Below are 22,506 nucleotides of genomic sequence, written 5' to 3'. Positions count from 1 at the left end.
TTATAGAACTGTTTCTAGTTACAGAATGATGTATATCCTACAGAAAGTTCCTGTATATGCTGCTTCCATTTTCCTCTACTGACATGTTAACAGTAGTGTGGACCGTTTATTACAATTAAGGGACCCATGCTGATGCACTATTACTTGTTGTTCTTTTCCTCTGGTTCTTTCTGCAGCCTGACATGCACACACATCTCCAGAGCTCTTTTTTTTTTTTTTTTTTTTTTTTTTTTTGACAGGCAGAGTGGATAGTGAGAGAGAGAGAGACAGAGAGAAAGGTCTTCCTTTTTGCCGTTGGTTCACCCTCCAATGGCCGCTGCGGCTGGCACATCTCGCTGATCCAAAGCCAGGAGCCAGGTGCTTCTCCTGGTCTCCCATGCAGGTGCAGGGCCCAAGGACTTGGGCCATCCTCCACTGCCTTCCCGGGCCATAGCAGAGAGCTGGCCTGGAAGAGGGGCAACCGGGATAGAGTCCGGCGCCCCAACTGGGACTAGAACCCGGTGTGCCGGCACCGCAAGGCGGAGGATTAGCCTGTTTGCCACGGTGCCGGCCTCCAGAGCTCTTTTTCTGTGCAGCTCCTTTCTTCCTTGTATTCTCCTCCCTTCACCTTTAGCCACTCTGGCCTTTTCACATTTGTCACATTTTGTATGCAGCTCATTGAGATCACTCTGGGTTTCCCCTCTCTGTGCTAGGGCCTGCTGGTAGATGACAGGGCCCATTATAATAGTTACCTTCTTTTCCTTTCCTTGGGGATCACTATCCTGAGCTGCCTGCTGTCTAATGGTTGAAAACCGGGGCTTCATCCATTTGCTTTACTTTCTAGTTTTTTAAGGGGGAAGATAAATTTAGTCTTGTTAATCTATCATGGCAAGAACAGAATACCTCACTCCAAGCTTTACACTTTTTTTTTTAAAGATTTTTTATTTATTTATTTGAGAGGCATAGTTACAGAGAGAGAGAGGGACAGAAAGATCCTCTATCTGATGGTTCACCCCCCAAATGGCCGCAATGTTCGGAGCTATGCTGATCTGAAGCCAGGAACTAGGCACCTCTTCCTGGTGTCCCATGCGGGTGCAGGGCCCAAGGACTTGGGCTGTCCTCCACTGCCCTCCTGGGTCACAGCAGAGAGCTGGACTGGAAGAGGAGCAACCGGGACCAGAACTCGGTGCCCACATGGGATGACGGTGCCGCAGGCAGAGGATCAACCCAGTGCACCACGGCTCTGGGCCCCCAACTTCACATTTATTGAAACTAAAATTTGGGTTAATTTAGCATGGCTTTTCCAGATACCCACTCAGATCCATGTTTTATTAAGTTTAAAGAGGTAACAAATTGTTGGTTAGGATGGCTAGTGTTTCTCCTGTTGAAATCCTAAAGCTATATATGTGTATCACGCAGTTTCCCCAAAGCACAAATGTAAGCCAGGTAAGGCAGCAAGATTAAGCTTAAGAATGGTCTCTGCGGCCGGCGCCGTGGCTTAACAGGCTAATCCTCCGCCTTGCGGCGCCGGCACACCAGGTTCTAGCCCCGGTTGGGGCGCCGGACTCTATCCCGGTTGCCCTTCTTCCAGGCCAGCTCTCTGCTATGGCCCGGGAAGGCAGTGGAGGATGGCCCAAGTGCTTGGGCCCTGCACCCTATGGGAGACCAGGAGAAGCACCTGGCTCCTGGCTTTGGATCAGCGAGATGTGCCGGCCGCAGCGGCCATTGGAGGGTGAACCAACGGCAAAAAGGAAGACCTTCCTCTCTGTCTCTTTCACTATCCACTCTGCCTGTAAAAAATAAATAAATAAATCTTTAAAAAAAAAAAATGGTCTCTGCATGAAGAATCTTACATGAGGACACCAGCAACCAAGGCAATATCCCTGTGTGTGACAAAGTTTACAACTGTCTTGAATTTGTATATGAAACATCCGCACCACTATAGCTGGTGCTTGTAAAGAACAACCATGCTTGGTCTGTTACTTGATTCATTCTATTAATTTCTCCACTAGCATGGTTCAGCAAGAAGACTCAAATGAAGAACTTCTGAAGGATGAGGTCATCCTAAAGTTGAAGGCAGAAGTGCAGCGTTTGCTGGATAGCAACTCAGTGAAGCGTCATCTGGTGTCTCAATTACAGAATGACCTCAGAGGCTGTCATCAGAAAATCGAAGAACTCCAACAACTGAAGGATGAGAAAAGCAATGGAGTGGAGGTTTGTAGAGCTTGTAGAGGTATTTTCTGAAAAAGTTTTTATTAATATAAAGAGATTTTATGTGTTCTATAGGTACAGTTTCAAGAAGACAACCACATTCCCCTGCTTCCCAACCCCCCTCTCTTCCTCCCTATCTTAATCAGTTCTTGCAAAGCTATAATTTTAATCCATTCTATATTCACAGGCTTAATTCACCACTAATCATAATGTTCAACAAGTAAAAAGTAGGAAGACCACAGTTCCACAGGAGTATTAACAAGGGCTAGAAATGACAGTTATATCCTGAAATGATCATTTCATTCCTATACATCTTCTATAGATGTTTTGCTATCTTTTTGAGCCTGTAAAGTTAAAAAAAATGCAGTTTTTGTGCTCTTTACCTTTCATTAAATCTTTAGGTTTCATGGGTTAATTTGATTATTTTAGAAAAGTTTATAGAAGGAAATGCCAAAAAAAAAAAAAAAGGAAAGAAGGAAATGCCATTTAAAGCGATATATTTTCTAGTTTCTCTTGGCACCTAGTAACTGAGGTGCCAATTAAGTAAAAATCTTTTGCCACAAATATAATAAAGCATTCTACATAGCATAGTATCTGCTTTTCTTCAACATTGGCTGATATGAAGAATACTCTAAAATCTAGTTGAAACAGTGCTGTGCAGTCAAATCCTCTAACAGTTTGCTATGAGATTTCCATGGCCCATGTTCTTATTACAAAAGCCATTCTGTGTAAGAGGATTGTGGTGGTAAGACTTGGGAAGGGCACGGAATCTGGTCATGTCAGTCATTGAGACTCATCTCTGTGTTTTCTGGCTAGTTTCCTTACTTTTCAGATTTTTATAGATGGGGGAATATGGGTTGGAGGAGTTTGTGACCCTTCTGAGGATACTGAAGTTTCAAATTGCCTGAGACATATGACTTGTCAGGTCATGTCCATGAGTTCATGAGATCACAGAGATTTTTAGGGGTGCCTGCCTATTTTTTTTCTTTAAGCATCCCATATTTCACAAAGTAACTAAGGAAAGGGAGGAGGGGTGGAGGGGAGGAATGTAGGTGACAAACTCCTTTTCCTCCTGGATGGCAATAATTTTTTACTTCCTATTTTAATCCTTTAAAAGTTGTATTCATTAAAACAGTCCTATTAGCTCACAATATGTAAGACATTGTATGTTGCTAATTATAATGGAATTTTAATTGTGCCTATTTTCCAGAATAGTGTATTTTTACTGTCAAAATCCTGCCCCGCCAAGTTTTCTCCTTCGAATAACTGCATCTGATGAGTACAATACTGATTTTAATGTTAACTAGGAAGAACTACCTCATGTCCCCACTAGCACATTTAATCTTTAAATGGAGCTGTTTTAATTACTGCCATAGATTTCTTTAAAAGGTTGGGAATGAAAGCTTGTCTCAATTTGTGTTAGAAGACTAGAGTTGGTTCCTTCAAGAATTTTGGAGAGTAGCCTAAAGGTAGGAGAATAGGAGCCCGATTTGATGTCCACCGCCCAACTCGGCTATCTTGAAGTTACTGATGGCATTTGTTTATTTTAAATATTTGAAAGGTTGAGAGAGAGACATCTTCCCTATGCTTCTTCATTTACCAAATGTTTGTAGCAGCTAGAGCAAGGCCAGAGTGAAGCCAGGAGCCGGGAACTCAACCTAGGTCTCCCATGTGGGTGGCAGGGACCCACGGTACTTGAGCCATCACCTGCTGCCTCCCAGGATACACATTAGTGGGAAGCTGGAATTGGAAGTGAAGTCAGGGTTTGAACCGACACTTATGTGGGATGCTCACTAATAGTATTTGTTACACAGATACACTTTATTACATGTGGCAGTTGATAAAGGCTGTGCCTTCTGTTGCTTATTTAGTGTTTCCCTTTGCCTCTGTTGTTTGGTAGATCAGTAGATCAAAGGGAGCTGTCTCATCTTTAAGTGCTTGTTTAGTTCAGGTAGCCTTTTGCCATGGCAACTTCTCAAAGTCTGCATTTAAATTCAGATTTTTTAAAGTGTTACTTTAGTATTCCTTGCTTATGTCTGTTCTCTTTCAACTTGCCATATAAGGATTTCCTGGAAATATGTCTTGCTAACTCCCTGTGTAACTGCTCAGTAAATATTTGGATTTCTTTTTTTTTTAAAGATTTATTTATTATTTATTTGAAAGTCAGAGTTACACAGAGGAGAGGCAGAGAGAGAGAGAGGTCTTCCATCCGTTGGTTCACTCCCCAATTGGCCGCAATGGCCAGAGCTGCGCTGATCCGAAGCCAGGAGCTTCTTCCAGGTCTCCCACATGGGTGCAGGGGCCCAAGGACTTGGGCCATCTTCTACTGCTTTCCCAGGCCATAGAATATTTGGAATTAATACACATTTCCATCCACCTCCTAGATGGGGAGAAAGAGAGAAGAAGTAATAACTTGACTAACATATGGTTTTAAGAAGATACTCAAGGGGCTGGTGCTGTGGCACAGTGGGTTAAAGCCCCAGCCTGCAGCACCGGCATTCCATATGGGCACCAGTTCTAGTCTTGGCTGCTCCTCTTCCCATCCAGCTCTCTGCTATGGCCTGGGAAAGCAGCAGAAAATAGCCCAAGTCCTTGGACCCCTGCAAGAAGCTCCTGGCTTCAGCTTTGGCCTTTGTGGCCATTTGGGGAGTGAACCAGCAGATGGAAGACACCTCTCTCTCTCTCTCTCTCTCTCTCTCTCTCTCTCTCTCTCTGGAACTTTCAAATAAATTAAAAAAAAAAAAAAACCCAAATTCATAGGCATTTAATTAGCCAGTGAACACCTTTTTATTTTTAAGATTTACTTATTTGAAAGGCAGAGTTACAGAGAGAAAGGGAGAGAGAGAGAGAGAGACATCTTCTATCTGCTGGTTCACTTCTCAAATGGCTGCAACAGCCAGGGCTGGAGCAGGCCGAAGTCAGGAGCCATGAGCTTCTTCCAGGTCTCTCACATGGGTGCAGGGGCCCCAAGGATTCAGACTAGCCTCCGTTTTCCCAGGCACATTAGTAGGGAGTTAGATTGTAAGTGGAGCAGCCGGAAATCAAACCAGTGCCCATAAGGGCTACTGGCATTGCAGGCAGAGGCTTAACCTACTATGCCACAATGCCAGCCCCAGCCAGTGAACACTTTCAAACTTTCTTCTTTCCCACATATTTTATCATGAAACTTTTTGTATAATAAGAAAAGCATAATTGGGAGGTATATGGAGGAAGGATCGTTTTTTTCTAAAGGTGTTTGCTACAGCATCTTATGGGATTCAGTGATGAAACAATCACCATTCCTTGAAGGAACTTAGAATCTGGAACAGTATTGTCCAATAGAAATATATAATAGGCACCACACATTCATTCTAAATTTTCTGGTAATGAGTGAAATTAAATTTAGTGTTTTAATAGTTTAATTCAGTGTAGGTGCTGCTTGACTTAAGATGGATGATTTATTGAAGTGTAACCCCATCATAAGTTGAAGGTATTATACACCGAATTGGCATTTAATATATCTATTTATTTTGACAGGCAGAGTTAGACAGAGAGAAAGGTCTTCCTTCCGTTGGTTCACCCCCCAAATGCCGCTACGGCTGGCACACTGCGCCGATCCAAAGCCAGGAGCCAGGTACTTCTTCCTTGTCTCCCATGCGGGTGCAGGGCCCAAGCACTTGGGCCATCCTCCACTTCCTTCCCAGGCCACAGCAGAGAGCTGGACTGGAAGAGGAGCAACAGGGACAGAACTGGAGCCCCAACAGGCACTAGAACCCGGGGTGCTGGTGCTGCAGGCAGAGGATTAGCCTAGTGAGCCGCAACGCCGGCCAATATATCTGTCTTAACAAAGCTTAGCCTTACCTACCTTAACTGTAGTCAGAATACTTACATTAACCTGAGGTTGGGTAGAGTCTTCGGACACAAAGTCTGTTTTATAATTAAGTGTTGTATGAAATATTCAACTTCTGAGTAGAATACAGTATCAGCTGTTTCCTTTTGTGATTGCATGGCTGATTGGGAGCTGTGGCTCACTGTTGACTATCACAAGAGAGTACTGAGTGAGTATTGTACCACATACCACTACAGGAAAAGATCAAAATTCAAAACTTGAAATATGGTTTCTACTGAATATGTAAAAGTCTTAGTTCATTGTGAAGTTGAAAAATTCTAAGCAAAACCATCTTACGTCAGGTACCGTCTATATGTGCAAAACATTACCAAGTCAATATGTAATCAATATAAAATTTACTAATGCGATGGATCACCTTTGGGACATGTGGTAAGTCCTTGAACTGTAGCATGTATTTTATACTAACATCACATTTCAGTTTGGACCAGCCATATTTCAAGTGCTTGATGACCATATGTGGTAATTGGGTTATCATATTTAACAGTACACACCTCCAACTTTATTAAGGTTGCTACTAGTTTGAATGAGGTGCTGTGAGAAGGAATAACTAACTCTGTTCGGGGGTGAAGGCTTTGAGGATAGGGAATTTTGTACTGAGGGAGAGATCCAGGATGGAAGGTGGGAGGGGACATTTCAGCCTTGCACAGAAATACGGAAAGTCATGTGACTAGAAAGTATGGCACATGAATAGAAGTCTTTATTATATAGGCTCAATCTTTCTGAGATCTTTAGGAAGGCCAGAAAGATTGAAGTGGCTCAGTTTTTCAAGGAATGAACATACCTGTCTCAAATCCTGAGGTTAATATAAGGATATAGAACTTCTCTGCTTGCCACAAGGAAATCGATTGAGAGAAAGAGCAGCATCAGTTTAAACTTCCCTGGGTATCTTATAATAGAGACCTGGGCCATCAAAATCTTCTCCTAAGTATTCTCTGAGTGGTAAGGCCAGAAAAAAACATGTGACTATTAGGCTTTTTACAAATGAACACTTTAAAGATACTGATTTTTTTTATACACGCTTTGTATTCATTTTATATAGAGTAAGTTAAAGTTATTACAGAGAATTGCAGGTTTTTACTTTATGGTCTATTCATAGCAGTTTATCTGAAGCTGAACTTGTTGCTCAGAAACCTTATCTGTAGTTGTAAATTCAGAATATGCTGCTTTATGACATTGCCAAGATAGGATGTGATGACATTTAGAGACTGGCCATACATGCAGTGATTGGGAGTGGATCAAATATTATACCATTTATTCTTACTGACCAACTGAGTCGTTAAGGTAGAATGTGAGAAAGGCATAAGGAAAAACAGAAAGTCTTACTGATGGCAAAGCCTTGATAGGCTATGTTCAATAGACAGTTCAGAAGGTCTTTACCTAGAATCTTTTTAGACACAGAAACTAGGAAAATAGCACGGGTTGGTACATTAAATCTCTTATTGTGTTGACGATAATGTGTTCCGTATTCCTGAAATGCTTTTGGTGACATTCAAGTGATCCTTCTCTTTTTAAAGATCTTGGTAAAGGTACTAAGCTGTCAGGTATTCGTGTTCGTGCAGTGGATATGTCAGCACTGAGTATGGAACCTAGCCATAAGGTGATCTTTTGTGTGCCTCTCTAGTCCCAAGTATGGCCAGAGAGATATCAAGATCACCAAGAATAATTTGGAGGTTGCCAAGGACTTGTTTAAAAGTGTTTTCAAGTCTGACCGAGAACTCTGACATTTAGAAATAAAGACGCCATGGGTGGAGGGGACAAAAAACTAGCCATGAAAAGATTTGTCAGAGTACCAGTACAATGTTATTTTCATTCCCAGTATAAAAAAGTACCATTCTGTAAAGAAATGTAAATATCATAAACGTTAAAAAGTAGAGATCAAATTAGAAGAAAAAGCCTTTTGCTTCTCGGCCTTTTGGCTAAGATCAAGTGTGAAAAAGTCTTCCTAGTGAATCAGTAAAAATCTTAAGTTTCTGTAGCACCTCCTCCCCACCTCTCTAATCTGAGAGAAACTAAACACAGTGAGAATTCTTAGCTCTTTTCTCTCTCATTTTAAAGGCTTATTTATACATTTGATACTCAGAGTTACACAGAAGGAGAGACTGAGATCTTCCATCTGCTGGTTCACTTCCCATTTGACCGCAACAGCCAGGGCTGGGTCAGACCAAAGCCAGGAGCTTAATCTGGGTCTCCAACATGGATGGCAGCAGCCCAGGCACTTGGGCCATTTTCTGCTGCTTTTCCCAGGCCAATAGCAGGGAGCTGGATCAGAAGTGGAGCAGCCAGGACTTGAACTGGTTGCTGCGACACAATACTGGCCCCCGCTTTTCTCTCTTCTGACTGGAGCAGAAGTGGCTGTGGGAAGGTTTGATGTGTGAAAAGGGAAAGTTCAACTAGAGCTGTTGTCCCCTGAAGGATGCGAAGACTCCACTGTTCAATGCCACATTGGAAGACCAATCCAAACTCTTGCTGTTCTGAAACCCTACATGGGAATGAGATCTGTGTACCTGCTTACTCACCTTTTCCCTCCCCTACCAACAGCCCCAAGTAGAATGGACCTTGGTATAGGATGTATTTTAAACATTGTAGATGAGAGCTCAGAGTCCAGATACATACACAAACCAGCAAGTCAAGTAGAACATAGTTGTAATATATCTGTGACCTCTCTCAATGAATAAAAAACTCAAATAAGGAAAACACTCATGCTCAGAGGAAAATGTGTATAGTTGTATAATTAGACAAATCTGGGATGATGAGAACACAAAGGAATAATGGAGGTATAACACAAGAATTGCATGGAAAGCAATTACTAGATTCCCTTTCCACATCAAATACAATAATGGTTTAAAGATAATCATTGTTGGGGCTGGCACTGTGCCGTAGCGGGTTAAAGCCTTGGCCTTCAGTGCCAGCATCCCACTTGGGCACCAGTTCGAGTCCTGGCTGCTCCACTTCCGATGCAGCTTCCTGCTAATGTGCCTGGGAAAGCAGTGGAAGATGGCCCAGTGCTTGGTCCCCTGCACCCACGTGGGCGACCCAGAAGAAGCTCCTGGTTTGGGCTTGGCTCAGCTGTGGCTATTGCGGCCATTTGGAGAATGAATCAGCGAATGGAATACTTCTCTGTCTCTACCTCTCTATAAATCTTTCAAATAAATAAATGAATCTTTAAAAAAATCATTGCAATTGGAGGTGAGGAGAGTTAGAGTTAGACACCATTTGATAGTATGCATTTGTGTACTCTTTCTGGTAAGCAATTTACCAAAGTCTGTATCGTGAGTCTTAAGAATTATACTATTGAATAAAGTATGTCCATAAGTTAATACAGGTATAAGTACATCAATAAAGTCCTAAAATTAGTGGGTATGATGAAAATTAGGATATTTGCATAGTCTTGAGCTTTATCATAAGATAACTTATTAATCACAAATCAAAAATGAGTAAATTTTCAATGGAGATACCTGCCAGTCACTATCTTTATCAAATGATTACTACCACTGATGATACCTATGTTTCTTGCAAAGAACATTCATTCCAAAGTTGTATAACCTTTATTTAATAAATAAGCCCAAATAACTTGCTAGTACTCTTAGAAAATGTCAGTTTAAAAGACAAAGGTCAAAGACTACGCTATATCGTAGGAGACCTAAGAGACTGACAAGTTAGCGTACTGTAGATTTAAGAATCTTCGATCAGGAAAAGGACATTAGAGAACGACTGGAAGAATTTATACAGAGTCTGTAGATTTGTTGAAAGTACTATATCCATGTTAATTTCCTTGTTTAATTGTCTATGGTATATTTGGAGAAGATAAAGGTAAGTGGAAATTATTTTAACTGTCTTGCAATTTCTTTGTAAGTATTAACTTATTTCAAAAATGTATACTTAGAATGTTTTAAGACCCTGGAAAACTTTTTACTTCTTTTTAACATTCAGAATAAAACTTCGGAAAAACCAACAAATCAGTTATGGCCTGACCCTTCTACATTTGATATGATTGTCAGAGATGACATTTTGCAGCTTAAAAATGAAATTCAAGTTTTACAACAACAAAACCAGGTGAATAAGAATTTTCTCCATTTTATGAGAATTTGTGCAGACTCATTAAATTCAAAGAATACAGTAGACTTTTCAACACTGAGACAGTGCAAGTCAGTGGACAAGTACAGTAGTACGTGGTGATTGTGGGCTCCAGTTATTTCGCTTTCCTATTGGGTTACTGAGTAGTAGTTTTACTGAAACATACATTAGTGGAATTCTGTGTCCCTTCTGTATACCAGCATGGCCAGTGGAGGTATTTCTCCTTAGCCAGCCTTTGACCAAAAAGCAAAACCTTACATAATATTTTTGAAGATTTTTGACTTCTAAGACTCATTTTACCAGCTAATACATCTCTACCTCTCTGGTTAAATTTTTTTTCATATATATTAAAATACAAAAATTTAAGTTCTGTAAAAAACTTTGACAAGTAGCTTTCTTACAGAAGTAAAAGAAATGAAAGTTTTTTTAGACTTATTAAAATACTATGTCAGTGTTACAGGGCAGAGTTCAAGCACAGAATGTTAAATAGATTAATCAATGAAAATAATGCCTATTTCCTCTAAATGGTTTATTCTTTTGTTCCTAGGAACTTAAGGAAACTGAGGAAAAATTGAGAAATACAAATCAAGATTTATGTAATCAAATGAGACAGATGGTACAGGATTTTGACCGTGATAAACAAGAAGCTGTAGACAGGTAAGGTCTATATAGATGCCTGATACCTGACTCCTAGGTCCCCTCCCCTATAAGACACTACTCACCTCTCCTAAAAAAAGATTCAAGAAAATGATGAAATAAACTCTCCCTTGTTGAGATTTTAAGGATTGTCAGAGATGAGTCTTGGACTTCCCAAATTAGAATTTGGAACACATTATCCATAGAAACAATGTTGTGTAGTGGGCTGGGTTCTACAGCACCAGTGAAACTGCAGTCCACTGAGATATTTATGGCTCAGGGTTTGTTTGTTAAAGGCTAGTCTGGGAAGCAGAGTGTTCTAATAAAGAAGAAATCTGTGGTTGGGGGACTATGTCTTCCAAATACCAAGTCATAAACTTGGAAACAGACTTTTGGAGCATAACTTATCTGTAAGTTGGGTACTTCTAGGATTTGTGCTTAACATGGAGGACTTGAAATTTTGGAACCATACCCTCAATTATTTCTATTAATCTTTTATAAACCAAAGCCTTCAATATAGATTAATATCTTTGTTTGAAGGATAGGGGCATTTACACATCCAAGTTTCAAGTTTTTCTGTAGAAACATTTGAGGAAAGAAAATGTTGAAGATTCTCATGAGCTCATTGGTTGTAGATTAATCACTGCCACTTTGGGTTGGGAGAAAGCAATCCAATCTGTGTTATAGTTTGCATTAGCAGGAAAGGTTGGGAAGGAAGGAAAGAAGGAAGGAAGGAAGGAAGAGCATTTCAGGGCTTGTAGTGACACTGGGCATTGCTTTAGGTTCTGCTGTCTGCTCCTAGGTGTGAGAGGACTTACCAGCAGCACCATGAAGCCATGAAAGCCCAGATCCGGGAAAGCCTCTTGGCAAAGCATGCTTTGGAGAAGCAGCAACTCTTTGAGGTTTATGAAGGGACTCACTCACAACTTAGGTGAGAAGAACAGAGTTCAGCTGCCCTTGATGCAACTATACTCTCCTCTTACATGCCTTAGAAGAAACTTGCTTGTTATGCATTTACTGGTTTTGTGTTCCCAAGGTCTGACTTAGATAAGATCCATAAGGAGATGGCTGCTGTGCAGGAATGTTACCTAGAAGTGTGCAGAGAGAAGGATAATCTAGAATTGACTCTCAGGAAGACCATTGAGAAGGAGCAGCAGGCCCAGGAGAAGAAGGTAGCATCCAAGTTGGTGTTGTGTCTCCATGCTTTCACTTCTCAGGCCTCAGTCCTGTCATTTAGACTTACATACTTGTGGGGAAGTTATGGGGAAGGTGTTCCTAGAACTTTCACTTTGGCTGCTTTGCCCTAAAATAACTCACAATAAAGAGTGAATGTTGAAATGATTATCAGAACCTAAGATATATATATATATAGGTTCTTATATATATATATATATATATATATATATAATACACACACACATATATATGAAGATGATTTTTTCCTTTTAGGTTTACTCTAGAAGGCAAAAAAGAGTTGGTCCGGTCTGAAACTTAATGATGGCCCTTTTCCTTCATGTGCCTCCTCCTCAGGAGACCCTCCCTGGTCCTGTGAGCGCTCCATAGAGTGTTCTTGAGAGGCCAGGTCCTCTACCCTGTCTCTCTCAGTACGTGATAGTTTATCTGTGGGTCTCATGATAGGGAAGGCGATGTTGTGGAGCGTGAGAGGGGAAGGTCAGAGTGTTAGTGTGGCCACTGTAGTGGGGCTACGCTAGTTCTCCGATGCCCGATTCTTCCGAGTTGTCCTTGGCAAGTGTCTAGGAGTAAACTCACGTGCATACAGTTGTGCTTGCTGGCTACCTCCCCAAGACACTGCTCTGACTCCTCCTTGTACTTCGGACCAGCCGGCACACCACAATTGGAAAGCCACCTGCCTCAAGATTAGAAAATATTTTTAAAGGTGCGAGTCAATATCCTATACAGAAGTTTTTGTAGTAAGTTATATTAAAGCAAACTTAGTCCTGTAGAGTTTAGAAGAATAGTAAAGAGCAGGTGAGGAATTCATTTAATATTTTTATTATTTCTGAGTAGATTAATATGATGAAAAAAACTTGCCTTGTATATATATCATTTAGAGGAAAAAGAACTTCTGAAGAGAGTTGTTTCAGTTACTGCTGGCAGTATAAAACTTTAAAAGAATCAAATTACCTAGAAATTGAGGACTTAGCTTTCAGTAATGTTTTAAAAATTAGGGAGAAGATCTCTAGTATGATTCTTTACTCAAAAAAATATATAAATTGGCAAGAACATAAGAGCAATTCTCTCAAAGAGGTCATTCTTTTCAGAAATATATTTTTGGTACTTCTCAAAGAATGAGTTTTCCCGTAAAAATGAATCTTATATAATAGATCAGTTGCAATTAGTAGTTGCTACTGACATATTTTGGCTCACAAGTGTTTGTGCACAGTGAAAGAAGGAAAAGTTAAAACTGCTCTTTGGCCCTTCACAAAGAAAAACCTTAGAGGTTAAACTTATTTTCTTTAAAAATTTCAAATAATGGAGTAAAATTGACCCTTTTGCCCACATGGGTTGTATAGTTCTATAAATTTTTAACACAGTCTCATGAGCACACAGAACAGTGTTATCCCCCTAAAACACATGTTTGTACCATTACTTTGACGTTATATTCACCCCCACTTAAAGGATCAATGTATTTAAAGCATTAGAAGTTTTAATTTTTTCTTTCTCTGGAAATTCTTTAGTTTTCTGTTATGGATTTATACAAGACTGTTTTTTTCATATCCTCCAGAAAGTAGGCAAAGATACACCAACTTGCTTGCTAAGAAATGTTTCCTACATATACATTGCAAGAATCTTATTAAACTTTGAGCAAACTGGAGAACTTTAAGGGTAGCCCTTCTCTGTAGGACGGAAGTCATTTCCCTGCTGCTAAGTTTTAGGAAGTTAAACAGTCTGAATACAGAACTTAGGAGACAGGCAATCCCTAGAGTCCAAGAGTGTATTTTCATGTTTCATGGGTGTTTTCTGAAATGCTGTTGAGTCAGGCTGTGGATAAGAGCTACATTCTAGTATTTATTGGCACATAGAACTTTCGTTGTGTGTTAATTTGACTCATCCAAAGGCAGAAAGAGTCCTACTCATGGAACCCTTCAGATTGGGTGGTAACCAGTGGAGCTCATGGCTTTGAAGAGCAGGCAAAGATGATCAGTATTCCCATTCTAATTCTATCTCTGTACACACTGATACAACACAAACTAAGCAAGTCCTTCTTAGGAGTTAGAGGTTGAAATGTTTTTAACTTGGAGATGATTAGTGTTCACAAAGATATTTACTTGAATTTTGTTTAAAGAGACAGCTATTGGAGGAAAGAGAAGAATATGTAAGCAAACTGCAATTGAAACTTGAAGAAAAGTATCAAGATGCTCTTATGGTGGAAAAGAAAAAATGGCTGAAAGAACAAGAAACTGATATTAAGCAGCAGGTTGAAAATGAAGTGGTATTAGCCAAAACACACTGGGATAAGGAACAGAAAGAGGTGTGGGTTAAAATTTCTTTCTGGACACCATGTTTTAAAAAGTGCAGTATTAACTACAGAAGACAATTTTTTTTTCTGAACAGTCCTGCAATGTTTAATTGCCAAGGACCTTCACAGCCACCCAGTCTACCTTTCAGAATGAGGCTCTTAGCAGCATACCCCACACCAGGTTCAGATTTTAATGTTTAGCCCCTCTTGACTCTTCAACCCAGTTCAGCATGTAACAGGTTTTTGGGTACTGTATTGATTCCTCCAGATGAAACCAGGATCTGATTTCATGTTATGAAATGATTCTGATAACTCTAACTTACTTTCTGTGATTAATGAATAAATAATCATGCAGATGAAAGAAGTCACAGGCATAAAACATTACTTCTGTTAGCTAGCTGGCAAATGAGATTAGGAAACAGTAGTTTCCTCAAAAGTTAACAACCAAATAATTAACCAGGGAAGTAGTTTGAGAGCCCTGGATACATAGGAGGTGGGAAACCAAAAACCCAGAATCACAAATTCTACTCTTCATGGTTTTGCCTATGATTGATTGTGCTCATATCTACCCCACTCCACTATTAAAAGTGGAAAAAATCATTAAGACGTCTTCCAATAGTGCTGCTCTTGAATGTAGTCTATTCCATAAAATTTCACATCATTACAAATAAAATACTAGTTTTTTGGTTGTTCACTTTTAGTTTCATTCATTAGGTTCATTCATTTATGGAAAGCATGATGTTGATGGCAAAATACTCATTAATGTCAACAGTTTTTTAATGCCAACTTCGTAGTGGCAATAGAGTTGCATATTGAGAGCATGATAGTGTGACCTTACACAACATAATTAAATTTTCCATGTGATTTTTTTTTTTTGTTATTACATAGTTAAGGTCAAAGCATAGCTTTCAAGTTAACCTTGAGAATATATTTTCATTCTAAGCCTCATATAATTACTACAACTGTCTAGATGGTTTTCAAACACAGCTGTGGTTGCTTTTCTGGCTAGTTATTAATTCTAGTTTTTACTTCCTTGATTTTTTTTTTCATACAACTTTTCTTCTGAAAACAGATCAAACAAAAACTCATCCAACAACTTGAAAAGGAGTGGCAGTCTAAGCTGGATCAAACTATAAAGGCACTGAAAAAGAGGACCTCCGATTGTGGCAGCCAAACCGACCAAGTAACCACCCTTGATGTTATTTCCAAGAAAGAGATGGCAGTCATGATAGAAGAGCAGAAGCGAAAGATCCAGCAAGATTTAGAACAGGAGAAGGAAGTAGCTATCAAGGGGGGTCTGAAGAAGCTCGAAATCGAATTGGAACTCAAATACTGTGAAAATATTGCCAAACAGGTAATTGATAGGTTTATTCTAGTACAATGTTCAGAACTGCCTGTGTGTTCATGGAAACCTGCAGAATACTACCACTGAATTTATAATTTTATATTTTAAAATTCCTGACCTGGGATGTTGTTCCTCGGTTTCTCTTTATGGTATTTCTGTCATAGAACTCTCACCCTTCAGTGTTGTTGTATGTTCTTTCAGTTTACAAGGGTGTTCGTTCCTCTGAGATCAGTTTAAGCATTAAGATGCCTGAGGTTAATGATGGTGGTTTTATATCTGAATAAAGTGCTATTTTAGTTATGAATCTTTCGTATCTAATGTTATAGAAAATATCCCACTAACGTAGTTACAGATAACTAAATGTAGGCAAATAAGGTATGTAACAGTATTTGTGTTGCAATTTGAGGCGGGGTGAATCTGCAGGCATGTCTCTTAAATGGAACTTTGTCTATAATTTCCATCAGCTGCCAAAAAGTGGTCCATTGCCTTTGCTTTTGCAGCAATCACAAAATTTTTAATTGAGGCAACGTACTTGACTTGAAAGAAATCTCATATGAAGGCAAGGATAGCCTGTGCTAATAGAAGAAAGAGGAGTTATTACCAATTACAGCTAACTGAGGACTCTAAAGAGTCCTTTTTTATTTTTGGGTGGGATGTATCTGTTCACCCTACTGGAAAATGAACTTGAGAAGTTTGGGAAAATGAGAATGCCCATGCACACAGTTCATTGGCTGTCAGAGCAGTGATGTCATCACCTGGCACAGAGTCTGAAGTTCTGTGGTTAAACATGAGAGAATACAGTACACAAAGGCAAAAAATGCCTTGATGTTATGCAAATAGTTTTGACCTCACAACCCACCCGGCCCAGTCTCTTGCCTTTACAAGTGCCCTAAACCTTTATATATCTACCAGGTATTTATTGTTTTAGATTTACTACTTATTAAACCCTTAAACAACCTCAGAAGTAAGCCTTTAAAAACTAAACCTAGCTCTTGACAAATATTTGAAACTCTGCTTATTACATTATTCTACATGATTTTGCTGGGCATCCTTCAAGTTTTCAAACACGCGAATACATATATAAAGATTTCGAGGGCATCACCAATCAAAAATAGTTTTCTGAAATGTTTACCAAAAGATTTGAACAGAGTTAAGAAAATAATCTATGGACAAAGATTTGTTAAAAGGTATACTGCTTTGTTACTTATGAATTACAGATCTTGTAACGAAAAACAGTTAACATAACAGAAAGGAAGTGTTTCATGATAGCTTGTTCAGGAATATAAATTCCCAAGGAAGTTTATTCTTTTTCCTGCATTTTTAACTCTGGGGTTTACATGGGGATGTATGTAACATTTAGGTGAGGAATGCAGCTTCCTGTGTCAACTCTGCTGTGTGTGTACATATGGATATATATGTGTGTATATCTGTATGTTAAAGTGAAGGAATAAGGAAAAATAAATGATTTTCTGATAACTGGTTATAGATTTACCATCAGATAGATCACCCTCAAGACTCCTTGTCTTAAATTTTTGCCTGAATAGCAGCATAACTCTCATTCTGTAGTTTGCTAGGTAAGACTCTATGTTGTGGCGGGGGGGAGGGTGGAGTGTGTGAGGAAGTGATAGATGTATGATTGGCCAGCAGCTGGCAACATGCAGCCTGAGGCCAGCTTTCTCCTAAAAATAAATACGAGTGTGTTGGAAAAGGTGATTACTGCTTTATACAAAGCATTCTAAGATAGCGTTGGTCATCGAACAGAATCCCACTTCCTATTGTGATATTTTCATGAGACAGTGTGGGAAGTATAGACAAGAAAGAATAGAATCTGCTGTTTGGGATAAGTTAGCGTGAAGTCAGTGTGACTATCATGTTGTGAAATACAGTGTAAAATACACATGAAATCATGGTTGCTGGTTGAAAATGTGGTCTTTTTGGCCGGCGCCGCGGCTCACTAGGCTAATCCTCCACCTTGCGGCGCCGGCACACCGGGTTCTAGTCCCGGTCGGGGCACCGATCCTGTCCCGGTTGCCCCTCTTCCAGGCCAGCTCTCTGCTGTGGCCAGGGAGTGCAGTGGAGGATGGCCCAAGTCCTTGGGCCCTGCACCCCATGGGAGACCAGGAGAAGCACCTGGCTCCTGCCATCGGATCGGCGCGGTGCACCGGCCGCAGCGCGCCTGCCGCAGCGCGCCTACCGCGGCGGCCATTGGAGGGTGAACCAACGGCAAAGGAAGACCTTTCTCTCTGTCTCTCTCTCACTGTCCACTCTGACTGTCAAAAATAAAAAAAAAAAAGAAAAAAAAAAAAAGAAAATGTGGTCTTTTTGGTCTTTTTGGGATTTTATAACCCACTTGACCTCTTTCTTTTTTGATATCTTACAGGTAGAAACAGCAGTACAAAATGCTCGACATCGGTGGCTGGAAGAACTGCCTGAGCTTGCGGAATATAAAGCGCGCGTCAGAGCAGAGCAAAAGAAGTGGGAAGAGCAGCAAGCAATCTCTGTGGCCAAACAGGTATGAGCTCTCCTGGAAGGAAGCTTCTCTCCAGGACCTCTTTCCTCCCTTCAGTCTTGGGAATTCATACATGCTCAGAGTTGGTACAGGATTAAAAATGACAATGCACGTTTAGCATCCGCCCCAGGCCTCACAGATGGCCTCTATTTTCACCTCCTTCAAGTTGTTTAGGAAGAAACAATGTATGTTAGCCATTTAAAACTCTTGAGTCAGAATGGTAACTTTGATTTAGAAACCAAATTCAATCTCTCTTGCTCTATGTTAGGTAAGATTGAGAGCAGGTGTTTATCTGTTTATTATTAGATATACAGTATCCCTTCCCAAGCTTAAAGATTGTTTTCTATGCTGTTGTCAGTAGTCTTATAATTTATTCTCTTTGGTAAATAGGTAACTTCCCTTCCCAGAGATGTCATGTTCCTTAACTGGAAAACTTAACTATTATAACCATGTGTATTTTTTAAAGAGTTAATTATTTATTTGAAAGGCAGAGTTAGAAGGAAAGACACAGAGAGATTGTCCACCTGCCAGTTCACTCCCTCAATGGCTGCAACAGCCAGGGCTGGGCCAGGCTGAACCAGGAGCTTCTTCTAGGTCTCCGATGTGCGTTCAGGGGCCCAAGCACTTGGGTAGTCTTTTCTGCTGCTTTCCCAGGCCATTAGCAGAGAGCTGGATGGGAAGTGAAGCAGCTGGGCCTTGAATCGGTGCCCACATGGGATGCCAATGTCACAGGCAGAACTTTACTGCTACTCCACAGAGCCCACCCTACCATGTGTACTCTTCCAGCTTAATTTACTACTCTAGCCCGGTTCTAACTAAAATGCCAATACACTGAATATAGTTTTGAAATTTGACATAATTCTAAAATTTATTTGGAAAAAAAGAACTAGGAATTTTTTTAATGTTCTAGAAAAGAAGTTGTAGTCTAGCCTTAACACGTAATAGTGTTGTCACGAAATAGAATTCAGTGCAATAGACTTTATTATTTTTTATTTGACAGGTAGTGAGAGAGAGAGACAGAAAGGTCTTCCTTCCGTTGTTTCACTCCCCAAATAGCTGCTGTGGCCAGCGCTGCGCTGATCCGAAGCCAGGAGCCAGGTACTTCCTCCTGGTCTCCCATGCAGGTACAGGGGTCCAAGCCCTTGGGCCATCCTCCACTGCCTTCCTGGGCCACATCAGAGCGCTGGACTAGAAGAGGAGCAACCGGGACTAGAACCCGGTGCCCATATGGGATGCCGGTGCCTCAGGCAGAGGATTAACTAAGTGAGCAACAGCACCAGCCCCACAATAGACTTTTTAAAAAAGAGAGATTTATTTTATTTATTTGAAAGAGTTACAGAGAAAGGGAGAGACAGAGAGGTCTTCCATCCACTGGTTCACTCCCTAGATGGTGCAACGGCCAGAGCTGCGCTGATCTGGAGCCAGGAGCTTCCTCTGGGTCTCCCAAGTGGGTGCAGGGCCCAAAACTTGGGCCATCTTCCATTGCTTTCCCAGGCCACAGCAGAGAGCTGGATCAGAAGAGGAGCAGCCAGCGCCCAAATGGGAGGCAGGCACTGCAGGCCAGGGCTTTAAGCTGCTGCACCACGGTGCCAGTCCCAGTGCAATAGACTTTAAAAATTTGAAAGGCAAATGGGGCTGGCACTGTGGCATGGAAGGTTAAGCCTCTGCCTATGGTGCCAGAATCCCATATGGGTCCTGGTTCAAGTCCCCACTGCTCCTCTGATCCAGCTACCTGTTGGTGTGCCTGGAAGAGCAGCAGAGGATGACCCAAATGCTTGGGCCCCTGCCACCCACATGGAAGACCTGGAGGAAGCTCCTGGCTTGGGATTGGCCGAGCCCTAGCCACTGTGAATGTTTGGGGAGTGACCCAGGGATGGAAGATCTCTCTCTCTCTGCCTTTCAAATAAATTCATAAATATTAAAAAAAAAAAAAAAAAAAAAAAAAGAGGCCGGTGCCGCGGCTCACTAGACTAATCCTCCACCTTGCAGCGTAGGCACACCAGGTTCTAGTCCCGGTCGGGGCACCGATCCTGTCCCGGTTGCCCCTCTTCCAGGCCAGCTCTCTGCTGTGGCCAGGGAGTGCAGTGGAGGATGGCCCAAGTCCTTGGGCCCTGCACCCCATGGGAGACCAGGAGAAGCACCTGGCTCCTGCCTTCGGATCAGCGCGGTGTGCCGGCCGCAGCGTGCTACCGCGGTGGCCACTGGAGGGTGAACCAACGGCAAAAGGAAGACCTTTCTCTCTGTCTCTCTCTCACTGTCCACTCTGACTGTCAAAAATTTAAAAAAAAAAAAAAAAAACCTACAAAGGGAGAGGGAGAGACCATTATCTTCCACCTGCTGGTTTATTCCCCAAATAGCTACAACAGCTGGGGCTGAGCCAGGAACTTCATCCGGGTCTGCAATTTAGGTGGCAGGGGCCCAAGCACTTGGGTCATCTTCTGCCGCTTTCCCAGGTACATTAGCAGAGAGCTGGATGGGATGTGGAACAGCCAGGTGTTTTTTTTTAAAGATTTATTTATTTACTTGAAAGTCAAGAGTTACACACACATACAGAGAGAGAGAAAGAGAGAGAGAGAGGTCTTACATCCGATGGTTCACTCCCCAACTGGCCACAATGGCTGGAGCTGCGCCGATCCCAAGCCAGGAGCATCCTCTGGATCTCCCATGTGGGTGCAGGGGCCCAAGGACTCGGGCCATCCTCCACTGCCCTCCCAGGCCACAGGAGAGAGCTGGATTGGAAGTGGAGCAGCCAGGTCTCGAACTGGTGCCCATATGGGATGCCAGTGCTTCAGGTACATTACATTTGAAGCATTTTTGTAATAAATAACATTTAAATTAAGAAAATAGAGAAAATAAATGAATCAAACATGAGAAGTATTAATAAAAATATTTAACACAGAGCTCATACAAATTTGTAAGAGAACTAGGAGTCCATGGATAAGTAGGCCAAGGATATGAGCAGATGACCTCCATAAAAAGTCTAACCCCCCAAAAAAAAAATCAGTGGAAGAACATTCATACCTAACCATATTAACACACTCAAGGTACCATTTTATGCTACATGTATAAATCATCCATAGATTGTAGCATCAAACATGTACTACCCCCCTGTTGGCACAAACATTTTGGAAAATAATGTAGAATATAACAGAAATTGTGATTCATACCTCATATTCTTTATCTTACTCCACAAATTACTTAGGAAATAATTCAACATAAAAAATTTGTTTTTGGGCTGGCACTAGGTGTAGCAGGTAAGGGTGCTGCCTGCAGTGCCAGCATCCCATATGGGTGCTGGTTTGAGTTCCAGCTGTTCTACTTCAGATCCAGCTCTCTGCTATGGCCTGGGAAAGCAGTAAGATGGCCCAAGTCCTTGGACCCCTGCACCTGTGTGGGAGACCTGGAAGCAGCTCCTGGCTCCTGGCTTTGGATTGGCCCAGCTCCAGCCATTGTGGCCTTCTGGGGGAGTAAACCAGTGGATAGAAGACCTTTCTAACTCTGCATCCAATTAGAGAGGCTTCCTCTTTGGAATAAGGAAAAAAATTTTTGAGGCCTGCAGTGTGGCAAAGCAGATAGGGCTACTGCTTGGAGCACTGGCATCCCCTATGGGTATCGGTTTGAGTCCCTGCTACTCCACTTCTGATCCAGCTCCCTGCCGATGAGCCTGTGAAGGCAGTATAGGATGGCTCAAATGCTTGGGCCCCTGTGCCCATGTGGGAGACCTAGAAGTGCCTGGCTCTTGGCTGTTTCAGCCATTAGGAGAGTGACCAGCGGATGGAAGACCTCTTTCTCCCTCTCTCCCTCTGGCTTAAATCTATTTTAATGTATTTTTAAGATACATGGGGTGTTTGCTACATTACCCTCTATACTTTCCAGTATGTGAAATATTTCAAAAGGAAATTTAAGAGATAGAGGAAGCAAGGGGATGGTGAGAAAATTTGTCCCAGCCCAGAAGTAAGTTGGATAGAATAGATATAAAGTAGGTCACCAGATCTTCCCTTAAGAACACAGAGGGCCCAAATACATGAGAATGTGAAATATAAAGTGGCAGCACAGTATTTCTGTAGCTTGTCCATTTCAGGGCCGTGAGAATCACCTCTGGGAGTAGAGTTCCTGGGCTCTACTCCCAGAGACAATGACTTGGTGGGTTTGGAGTGAGTCCCAAGAAGAATTTACATTTCTATCAGACTCCCAGATGACCCTGCTGGATTTTGGACCCTGCTTGGGTATCACACTGTACTAGATAATTGTATCAGCCACAAAACATGATGTTATCATTATCCTTCCTCCAATCCACAAAGGAGCTGGGAAAAGGGAAGTTTCATGACAGTGGCTAGAGAGAGCTCTTTTAAGAGTCATCAGTGGCAATTTAAAGCCGGTTT

The 22,506-nt window shown here is 41.4% G+C and overlaps 1 protein-coding gene across 7 annotated transcripts in view; it reads left to right on the top strand.

Annotated features, from left to right (window-relative positions):
• CEP152 (centrosomal protein 152) overlaps window positions 1-22,506 on the top strand; it is an 88,290-nt gene that overhangs the window by 44,523 nt on the left and 21,261 nt on the right. For 4 of the 7 annotated variants that reach the window (XM_062205864.1, XM_062205866.1, XM_062205865.1 and 1 more), the window contains exons 13-20: window positions 1,992-2,193; window positions 10,010-10,132; window positions 10,701-10,810; window positions 11,592-11,720; window positions 11,826-11,961; window positions 14,097-14,282; window positions 15,343-15,624; window positions 17,996-18,127. In XM_062205864.1, the coding sequence (XP_062061848.1) occupies window positions 1,992-2,193; window positions 10,010-10,132; window positions 10,701-10,810; window positions 11,592-11,720; window positions 11,826-11,961; window positions 14,097-14,282; window positions 15,343-15,624; window positions 17,996-18,127 (1,300 nt within the window). The remainder of the gene's footprint in view (window positions 1-1,991; window positions 2,194-10,009; window positions 10,133-10,700; window positions 10,811-11,591; window positions 11,721-11,825; window positions 11,962-14,096; window positions 14,283-15,342; window positions 15,625-17,995; window positions 18,128-22,506) is intronic. The other 3 variants (XM_062205869.1, XM_062205868.1, XM_062205867.1) reach the window with 1 other exon arrangement.

This window comes from Lepus europaeus, chromosome 11 (assembly GCF_033115175.1).
Source record: "Lepus europaeus isolate LE1 chromosome 11, mLepTim1.pri, whole genome shotgun sequence".
Taxonomy (NCBI): domain Eukaryota; kingdom Metazoa; phylum Chordata; class Mammalia; order Lagomorpha; family Leporidae; genus Lepus; species Lepus europaeus.
This window is presented reverse-complemented; position numbering and strand designations above follow the sequence as displayed.